We start from the raw sequence: 11,021 nt of genomic DNA, 5'->3' as shown, positions 1-11,021 counted from the left end.
GGTCCAGTAGTTTACAATTTGCTTGCTCTGACTCACTAAAATTTGGTAGAGTGAGACAAAAAACACTGTAAAAGTGTGTGTAAACTTCCCCCTCCTGTATTTTTGTGCACAAATGTGTGTTCCATCAATGGATCTAATCTCAGAAAGTATACGGAGTAACGTCATCCTTCTATCAGACCACCTGATCTCGTACGTAAGGTTTAGCAAACTTTTATCTTATAATTAGCATCAGCTTGATCAGCGAGTCAGCATGATATTTTGATTTTCTCCTACACTTTACTTAGAGGTTTGCTCAAGTTGGATGAGGAGCATCTGTGAACATCTGTCATTCCATATATTTTCAGTGGGATTCCAATTCTGGGTTTTGGCAGTACCACTCAAACACTTTAATGTGCTTGTTTTGAAGTTATTCCAGTTTTCATTTGGCTGTATTATGATCATTTCGCTGGTGGAACAGAGGTCTTTGATCTTTTGCTCTCTAAAGCAGATTCTTCTCAAGAATATTGTATTTAGTTTCGTTCATTGTTCCTTACATCCTTACATCCTCGGGACTGAAAGACAAAGTCAGCCTTGCTTTACAATAGGAATGGTGTTAGATGGGTGAGGAGCTGTACCCAGTTTCCGCTGGATGTAGTGCTTTACTTTTAAGGCCAAGTAGTTCAATTTTAAAAGGGTTCTTTTGCTTTCACGCCAGCAGTCATTCATATACCTTGTTACAACTTCTTAGCATGCTGACTGTGGTTGTTTTCACACATGCACAGACAAGGAAAACTTAATGTTTCAATCCATGATCGTTATTGCATGTTATACCCCTGTCTTTAGCCTAGCTTTATCTCCCACAGTGAGCTTTTGAAGAGGCTTAAATCCTAATTACGTCTGCCAAAGAGTTTATTTTTTGTTTGTCACTTAGCAGCATATATATAGCTACTTCGATGAATGTAATGAAAGTGCTGTACAAAGGTTGAAATGAACAATGTGTAAATTTGGTGTTTTTTGACTGGACTCTGTTGCGCTTTCAACAAGATGTCTCTGTCTGTCTTTTCCAGGCTGTGGACCAGCTCAAAGCTGGGGCTCTTGCAGTGGAAGCAGTGGCTGCAGCACTGGTTGAACTTGAGGTTGGTTGATTATGATCCAAGTTTGATTGTATAAAATCAACCTCTATTACCTCAGTTTTTAAAAACACCCCTAATACATAATGTAGAAGAAAATTATCGCCTCGATTAGATAAAAACAAAAAAAAAAACAAAAAAAAAAACTTTCAGTGAGGATAAGAAACTTAATTTGACATGTGTATGTGTTTATCCAAAACAGCTTTATTCTGCTCCAGCCTCTGATGTATGTACGTACATCCTGTTGGATGATGTAAGGGGTGATTTTCCTCAGGGCAGGGTTTAAATAAAGAACAAGGTTTCTGATGAACTCTCCGCAGCTGCAGAATGTACCGAGAGGTGCAGTTCAGCAAGCACCTGTGTTTTTTTTTAGAAAATGCATATGTTGTATAAATAAACACAAGTAACAGTAAGTTATTCTCACTATTAACCCTTATATACATGGATTGAATGTAGAAAGTAATCATTTGTTTATTAATAAAAAAAAACCTGCTCAAGCATAATGCATAGCACAAGATGTTCGACATACAAAGAAACAAACTCCCGTATATTAAGTAGGAAATTAGCTAAAGCCAGCAACTAACAAAAAAACTAATAATTATTAAAGACTTTTGTCTTGATACTTAAGTCTGTGTTAAATATTTCTTACTTGTTGCCGACTTATTTGTCAGTAATTCATACTGGCTGTGACACATAAAAGGATGGGCATACCATTTGTACTTGTAAGTTTAAATATGACCAAATTATTTGGAATATTCATCCGAATCTGCCTACAGCCCACAACTAAATGGGCAAAGTCCCTAAAGAAGAAGGTGATTTAATACAAAAACCCAGAATGAAAACACTTAATGAGGCTTAAAAAAGAAAAATGAGGCATCCTAAGATGGTATCAAAGAACAGATGAGCATTAGTTGAACATGTGTTTCAGGGTCTGATTGTATGGTGTTGCTAGTTCACCAGCTGCACTTTTTGTTGTTATGTTGTAAAGATGTTTTATTGTCTTGCCTTAAACCTCATACTGATTTTCAATTGGTGATAATAGTGGTTTTCCTTTAATAAAGCTGTTTTAAAGTATTTAACAAATTCATCAAGTACATCCAGCATGGCCATTATTAATGTTGCTAATTTAGAAATATAGAATTACCATACATATTGACTCTTTTCTTGTAATATTGCCATTACAGTAGGGCTTGGGAGCAGAAGAAAGACCTTTTTGTCTTGGTTAAGCTATATAAAAAAATTTTTTTAGCATTGACAATTTAGTTAATTGCAAATATAGTTTTATTCTAGACTCTGCATGTTTTTAACTGTTCTCAGGACTCTCCTTTTACAAACGCGGGCATGGGCTCCAACCTTAATTTGTCAGGCGAAATTGAATGTGATGCGAGTATCATGGATGGGAAGTCGCTGCATTATGGCGCCGTAGGGGCTATAAGTGGTGAGTTACTACACATTCATATAATACTACTGTGTTGTTGTCGCACTGAAGTTTAGTCACCTGGTAGTAAAGACAATGAGTCCTGCCTGTACTTTCTATCATCTTAGAGTTTTTTGTACTGGAGGGAATTGGCATAATAAATCCTTACAATGGGGGACCACCCACTTTTTACCTGGAGAACAACCAAGAAATGCTGTAGGTACACATCAGCATACTCGCACAGAGTTTTCCTAAAAGGCTCTCGAGAACAGCATTTCTTTTTTTTTTTTTTTAAACTCATGAATTATTCCAAACAACAACCCAGGGATGAAAGCTGGCACTTTTAGTCCAAAAGACAACATATTGTTTTTATTATGTCTGCATCGTATAACAGTTAGCCATATAATTTGTACATGATGAATGAAACTTTTTTGGCTTCGATATAAAATGTGTACCTGCCAACATGTGTTTTTCATGAGGTCTCAGAATTCAGTAAGGTGTTTAAATAGGCTAAAAAAAACCAGCATTCCTAGGTGTGCTTGTGTAACAATGGGAAAAGAAAGAAAATGTGCAATACTACACAGAAAATGCAATGAATACATGAAAATGAAACATAATGAATGTTAACAATACACAGAAAGTCAACACATATATTTTAAAAACCAAACCATATTCACCTGTACTACAAAATTTGACATGCAGAGAAAAGATTAGATTTGATCTTTTCGATTTGAACTCTTCTATTTCTCTTATTCAGAATCCATTATCCTGGCCATATTGATCTGACTAAAGGATAACTGTGTGTGGTTGCTAAAATTAATATCTTGATTTGTTTTCACTTTAATACAGTCACATGAAATGAACTGCTAGCTCTGTGATAATTCTGACCTTTCCTTCAGGTATTAAGAACCCAGTCTTAGTTGCAAATCGTCTACTGAATGAAGCACAGAAAGGGAAACTATCAGCTGGCAGAATACCCCCCTGGTGATTATAATGGTTATTAATTAACGGTGTATTAATGTGACCATTCACTTTTATGAATATCAATTTCTTTTTTTTTTTGTCAGCTTTTTAGTGGGGCGAGGAGCACATGATTGGGCAGTCAGCCATGGAATACCACCATGCCCTTCAGAGAAAATGGCCACCAGTGAGTTTTGGTTGCACTGATTCAGAAATACGCCTTTTCTGAGTTAATTTTCTGTAGCTTCAAAACTGAACCGAAACACAGATTTGCATCAGTTCATTTGGATGCATTAGACTGAGATTATTTTTTCACACACAGAGTTCAGTTTATCTGCGTACAAGAGGAACAAGCGAAAGATGGAGCTGGCAGAAAAAATGGACACAGGACATAATCAGGCAAAGAAAAGACGACAATCAAGTGAAAATGTGAGTATGATATATAATGTTGTTAATTAAAACGTGATAAATTCATCAAGCTTACTCTTTCTCAGCTGCATTAGTCAGAATGGACCCAACTCTTCCTGATAGTTTTGTAGTAGTATTCCTAACAGCTGAACTAAATGTTCTGCACTAGTGGTCAGCAAATAACAGCCTATGGTGCCAAATCTGGCCTTCCACCAAAATCTTTATCTATTCAATTGAAGTCCGAAGCTTTCCCCAATTGTGTTACACCAAAACATTAGAAATGTTTCAGAAATCTATTGTTAATAAAACAATAAAAACAAGCTGACAAGTACTCGACTGTGATCTAATAATCAATACCGTACGTTCTGGAGAGCAAAAAGATACTGTGCCTGCATGTGGTACTAAAATAAGGTCTAACTTAAAAAATAAATCTACTTTAGAGATTTATCAACAAATAGTAATTTTGGTATCTCAAAAACAAATGACAAGATTGTATTTTTTTCATTTTTCTCAGATATTAGATTATTTGAAAGAGGTTACAAATACGCTAATAAAGGCCTACAGAAAACACATGCAGCAGTAGAAAGGGACAGAACAAACAGTGCAGTAAAGATAATATAGTGAGGATAGTGTCCTCAGACTCAGACTTACATAAGACCTACAAAGGTAAGAGGGGACAACAGTAGTAACATCAATGTGGCTACATCACTTGATCTACTGAGGATATTATTAGTGATTAAATTAGTGGTCCTGTTGTCACTTTCAGAATTTTAAACAAGGCAGGAAACATCAAGTAGAATATGAAATGTTATACAAGAAAGGAAACTCTCCGCAGCTAAGACATCAGGATATATTCTGCCAGTTATGATCTCACATTGCCATCAAAGTAAATGGCATTACCAGGTTCTGCAGCAGGTTCCAAGAAATGATTAAAGTGTTGACATTGAGTTGGTGCAAAGTTTCAGGGCCGTGAGCAAGCACAACCGGAGAGTGCCTGATGATGAGCTGAGTTGAAAGCAGTTGAGAGCACACTATGCTCTAAAGTCGCTAGCAGCAGCACAGAAGAGGGTGGGAGACTTCATCTTGGTTCAGATGTGAATTGTGTTAAATGGAGTAAAACATGTAAACGGCCACAGCCCGTTATGCTTCATTGGACTTGATTTTGAATATTATTACTGTTTATTTAGTACAGTTACATCAATCCTCAATATTAATGAAAAGAAAGACTAACAAATAAGATTAACGTTTGTTGACTTAGGCAAGTCATATATGATTAAATGATGGATTTTTGTGTCCTAATGAGAGTTAAAGGTTTGAGTTGCTCTCTACTCTCATCTGTCTTTTACATGTTTGCACAAAACTTTGACCTATTAAAGATTAATATGTGACCTTTTGGTGCAGTTGAGCTACCACTGATTTAGACAAACTCAGAGTATTTTACAGGAATTTGGCATCAACCTTAAATTTTTACTCATCGCCATTGAAATATAAAGTCCATTAACAGGAAATTTCTTTTGTATTAAGAATGTCTATTAGAGACTTGTGGGTTCAGCAAAAAGCAAATGTGGTTTTAATTTGCATACACACGTTCTTTTTATGCCTCTGTCTTTTTGCCAAGCAATAAAATCTTTCCATTCTTTTTTTCACTGCAATATAGGCACCTGTCTCGTGATGGTGTTGCAGTGTTGTTTTGGAAAATTGAAAGCATATCAGTATAATTCCAAAGATGCCCATACGTTTTACAGTCATTACTTACTGTGGATCTTTTCATTTAAGGACAGTGATAGGGAATGACAGTATGGTCTTTGTAGCATTTCGAAATAGCTGGCTCTGGTTGTTTTTGGCCTCAAAAGCCTGGAGACAGGGCTGATTTAGGAGAGCGTAAGATAGATGAGAAACGCTGTTGCCTTTTTGACTCTGGCTTTTTAGTCTAAGGTTCAATGAAGATCTTAAGTTTCTGGTAAGAGTGGAGCTCTGATCATGTATCATAATGCCATTTTGCACATTTGCCCTGTACAACTCTATTTATCATGAAGTCTGAGTCATGATGGTTCACAAACAAGTCACTTCCAAAGCAAACTGCAATCAGGGAAGAAAAAGAGCTGATTGAAATCACAACAGCCCATTTTAATGAAATATGAAGAGCAAGGAAGAGTGATTCATAAATTCATGCGGTACATTCTTAATCTTAGAAATGTTTTTAGTCAATGATGATGTCTCTGCTTCAGAATGTGGACATTTTTGGATGTCTCCTCCTTTATGTTGCCTGAAATCCTCACTTGAGAACAATTCTCATTTGAAAATGTCCATCTGGATACACCGTATTTGTTTTTTCTCTTCATGCGACTCCTCTCCTTTCTGTTCTGTAGGAAAATGGTTCAGGGTGCCTCGACACAGTGGGAGCCGTTGTGGTAGACCTGGAAGGGAATGTAGCTGCAGCGGTGTCCAGTGGAGGCCTGGCCATGAAACATCCTGGCAGGGTTGGCCAGGTAATCATGCTCTCTTCTCCTTTATTCTCTGCCAATGTCTGTATCCACATAACGACTTCTATAAATTTTACATTTTTATGTAACTCAAGTAAATATTGAACCAGGCCTTTATTTGAGACGGCTTTAATTACAGACATTATTTCATTGTTTTCATTTTCAGTGAAATATTTTAGTACTATAATGTATAATTTCTAATTTATTATATAAACATATAGCCACAATTATTAGTGTATACTTAAGCAGCTGAAAAACAAAAAAAACAGTATTTTCCCTGCTGAAATGATCTAAAAATAAAATAAAAAGTCATTTTCAGCAAAAAAGTTCTGAATTTCAGGTATCAGCAGTTACCAAACCCAAAGGATCCCGCCTGCCCAGCACCAAACAGCAGACAGACAAAGTTTGGGACAAACTAGTGAATCACCTTAAGACTCCATTGTTAAAATCCATTTTATATTGAACTTACAGAGAATCCACATCAAAAGCAAGATGTGAGCAGCATGTTAGCGCTACGACGACGTTCAGTCTGCACTCACTCTGTAAGACTGCATCCATTCTCAGAACCAGCTGTCTGTCTGTCAGCTAAGAGGACAGCAGCCGGCCAAACTGTCTGCACCAGGCAGCAGAAATTTGATAGACAAAGATTGTTTTTATGTAGGCTCATTTATTGATTTCACTTCCTTTGTGCAGGAATCTTCCTAGATTAAAAAACCTGCTAGCTCATTGCAACATTTGCAGCTTTCATCAACCATTACAGTAATAAACTGTGATAAAAATGAGCAAGTGCCCTAGGGTGACGCACGTCTCTCAGAGTCAGTGTGGGATACATTTGATTAAATATACAGATACACTTCTTGTCTGTTCCTGTCTTTCTGTCAAAAATGCTTCAAAAACCTTTTTTCTATGTGGATCGCTCTTTAGACTCCTCAAGTGGCCACAAACACAATGCCAATGGAAAGATGATGTCCTTATTTCTTGCATATAAAACATATAATAAACCACTAACAACTTAACACTGCGATAATGTGCCAAGGCTGTGTGTTTTGAGTGTTTTTATGCCCTGTAGTGGCCCAAAATTGACTCTCAGTGTAGCTTTAGAGAGACTGAAAGCAGCAGATGAGATTTGTTAGCCGACAGCTGTTACCAAAGAAGCCCCCAAGCTTCGTGATCCTTTCTCTCTGTTTCTTCCTTTGCTGTGTTAATCTGGCATTGCTGCTGTCTGACTTCTTAATCCAGATATTGTAAATGAATGAGGTGACCTACCACAGAATTCACTCTGATCATCCTCATGCCCTGTGACCAATTGTTTAATGTTAATGCAAACTCTACAATTTCCAGTCACATTTGTGTGCAGGAAGTCTTTTACTTTGAAGCAGCTGCAGGAAGTTATGAGTTTGCATCAACAGCAGCTTAACGGGAAAACAAAACAACTTAACAATGGAGGCTGAACAGAATGAATGAATCAGTAGGATTTAGTGCCTTGACCTCATTAACACTATTACTGGTAAAAAATAACTGAAGCTCAGAGCAACAGAGTCGTGAGTATGGCATCATGTAGCTAACAATGTGGAAATGTAAATTAGGCTGAGATGACCTCACCAGCTTGCAGTGTGAGTTTTAAATTATTTTATTCAGCCGCGAGGATGCCCTACTCAAAGCTATTATTTGAGAATTAATGATGTTTTCTGTACTTCCTAAACAAACATATTAGAACTAAACAGCAGCAAAACTCTTTTGCATCTAAAATATCCACTTTTTCTGTTTTTTCTCAGGCTGCTCATTATGGATGTGGCTGTTGGGCTGAAAATGCCTGTAATATGAACCCTTACTCTACAGCAGTGAGTACCTCAGGTATACCACAGCACACTCTCTAAAACTTTCTTTGCAGTTGTGTATGTGTGTGTGTAACTTTTCTCCTCACCAGCCATGTTTACCACTAACCTGCCTTTTGTTTTGGAGATGATATGAATCAGAAACAGATATTTGATGTGAGCCTCTTATTTAGCCTCAGTGAGTCAAGCTTCAAAAAGCCTGATAATACTTTCCGATGACCTCCAACCATTCCTGCTGAGTGATTCTCATCAGTCACTTCCTCAGCTGATTGAGTCATCATTCCTCCGCTCTTTGTTAGTCAGCTGCATGCCAGGTTCATGGCAAAGCTCTTTGGATTTGCAATGACATTTGACATTGGACACCTGCTGTAGATATTATGGAGAGAGGGAGTGCAGCGGAAAGATGGTTAACTTGCAAACTTCAAGCGCAATTATCCAGATTCAGATCATAACTTTGCTGGTATAAATAAGTTTCACCTTACAAAATTCACCTTGCCTTACAATACGTATTAAGTGTAATGCTTAAAAATGAAGAATTATGCACATATGCTCTTAGGCAAATCAGCTGCCCATCAACAGTTTTTGTTAAATATGTTTATGTTTTATGGTATTTTAAAATAATTATGCTCATGGTACAGCATCACACGCAAAAGATTGATTTTATTTGGCATGTCAGTCATTAATTATACTAACGCTTTAAAACTGAAAACACAGTTTTTAAAACTAAATGTATTCATTTAATCTCCAGGCAGTTACAATTACAATTTTCATTATATAGTAAATTACTTAATACCGCTCTCACTAACAATTAAAATATCTCCATGTATATTAAGTACAATACATGTAGCAAGCACATAATTCAGATCTTCCACACTGTCTCTTGTTATTTGTAAACACTCTCTGACACTCACCTCACTACCCCCCAAGCTCTTCCACCCCCACCACCCCCTCCTCAGACACTTTGTGCCATGGTAGTGATTTATGGTCGTCACCTGTCAAATACTGTTTGTCCTTCTCCCTTTCTTTCTGCGGTGTCTGCAGTATCAGCTTCGGGGGGTGGAGTTGGAGCAAGTAGGCTGTAGCTTTCTCTTCATGCAGAGGTGGAAGGCTGAGCTACTCCAGCTGGCAGTCTTGTTGGGTTTGACAGTCTGTTAAACCTTGGCAATCATTTATCTTAGGAAGTAAGAGCTATTTAGACAGCTCTGGCTACCTTGGATGCTACCATATAACATTTAAAATATACACCGATCAGCTATAACATTATGACTGGTGAAGTGAATAGCACTGATTATCTTGTTATCATGGCACCTGTCAGTTAGTGGGACATATCAGGCAGCAAGTGAACATTTTGTCCTCAGGTTGATGTGTTAGAAGCAGAAAAAATGGGCAGCATAAGGATTTGAGCGACTTTGACAAGGGCCAGATTGTGATGGCTAAACCACTGGGTCAGACCATCTCCAAAACTGCAGCTCTTAAGGGGTGTTCCCAGTCTGTGGTGTTCAGTACCTATCAAAAGTGTTCCAAGGAAGGAACTGGAGGCAGGGTCTTGGGCGGCCGAGGCTCATTGATGCACGTAGGGAGTGAAGGCTCGCCCGTGTGGTCCGACTACTGTAGCTGTAGCTACTGTAGCTTAAACTGCTGAAAAAGTTAATGCTTGTTCTGATAGAACAGTATCAGAACACACCGTGCATCACAGTTTGTTGTGCAGCACTCCAGCATTCTGACCACCCAGAATGTTGATGATCAGAATGTTATGGCTGATCGATATATTAATTAACAATCTACTTTGTGTCTCCACATTTCTCACTCTAACAGGTCTATCTTTATATCAGTGCTAACATCCAGGAGAGTTGTTGATTACTTTGACAGTTAAAAAAGGAATAACTATTTCATAAATAACTGCATGATTCAGTCATCCACCATAGTGGTGTTTGTGGTCTATCAGGTCTTTTGCTATTCCTGAGTTATCAGTGGATCATTGCTTCTTCCAAATATACCAAATACTTTATTAACAGACACCAGACAGACAGACCAAACATTTTGCCCATGTCTATGATCTGATGTTTGGATCCTTAATATAGTTGATGCAACTGTATTGACTATATTTCCTTTACATTCATGTTGACAGTAGCAAGTATCACTCTGAAATGTATCCAAAAATTCACCATAAATGCATGAAATGAAGTCAAGATCTCATGGCAGAGGACCTCCAGACCCCCCGACCTCCTGCTTGGTTTGACTTTCCCCCGGGCATGTGGCTGCTGGTAAGGTGACAGTGAAGCTGACAACCCTAGCTACTGTAAAACTGAGAATGGACAGGTCTCTGGAAAATACATTTTGAAGTCAACTGTGAATACTGACTAATGTGCCGTTTTAGGATAACTCAGGAAAAAGTGCAGTGTTTTGGGGTGTTGTGTGTGTCAAGTTTGCCTCAGCCCACCCTGGTTAATGGTCAGTGCCTACTGTAATGGGCTTACACTCATATATCGTGTATGGTGTACTGTCTGCTAGATCCTTGTCAATGTGGTGGAAAAAGCTGTAATTATTTTCATTTTCAGCTCGCTATAAATGTGTGTTGGTAAAATATGATTACAGGGTTGAGATCCTCTGTCTACCTAAACCACAGCTTATAGAGAAAATGTTTCTTTCCTTAAGAGCTACAGTTAAATGTCAACCTGTGGCTGTGTATTTAACTCCTTGCGGTGTTGTAGTAGTTGTGTTTAGGCTGCTTACATAGTGTAATGTATCTTCTTTGCCAGGAACCTGAACCTGTTATATACAGTGCATACGGAAAGTATTCACAGCACTT

The 11,021-nt window shown here is 37.8% G+C and overlaps 1 protein-coding gene across 1 annotated transcript in view; it reads left to right on the top strand.

Moving 5' to 3' along the window:
- Nucleotides 1-1,046: 1,046 nt before the first annotated feature.
- The window catches only part of tasp1 (taspase, threonine aspartase, 1), a gene marked incomplete at its 5' end in the record, with an annotated part of 25,928 nt that continues 15,953 nt past the window's right edge, over nt 1,047-11,021 (top strand). Inside the window, 7 exon segments of the mRNA XM_035663515.1 lie at nt 1,047-1,115; nt 2,427-2,547; nt 3,426-3,510; nt 3,594-3,673; nt 3,809-3,915; nt 6,264-6,383; nt 8,153-8,231. Coding sequence (XP_035519408.1) covers nt 1,047-1,115; nt 2,427-2,547; nt 3,426-3,510; nt 3,594-3,673; nt 3,809-3,915; nt 6,264-6,383; nt 8,153-8,231 — 661 coding nt within the window.

This window comes from Morone saxatilis, unplaced genomic scaffold, assembly GCF_004916995.1.
Source record: "Morone saxatilis isolate NCDOM2014 unplaced genomic scaffold, NCSU_SB_2.0 Contig19, whole genome shotgun sequence".
NCBI classification, from domain to species: Eukaryota; Metazoa; Chordata; class Actinopteri; family Moronidae; genus Morone; species Morone saxatilis.
Note: the sequence above shows the minus strand (reverse complement) of the source record. Positions and strands in the feature narration are given on the sequence as shown.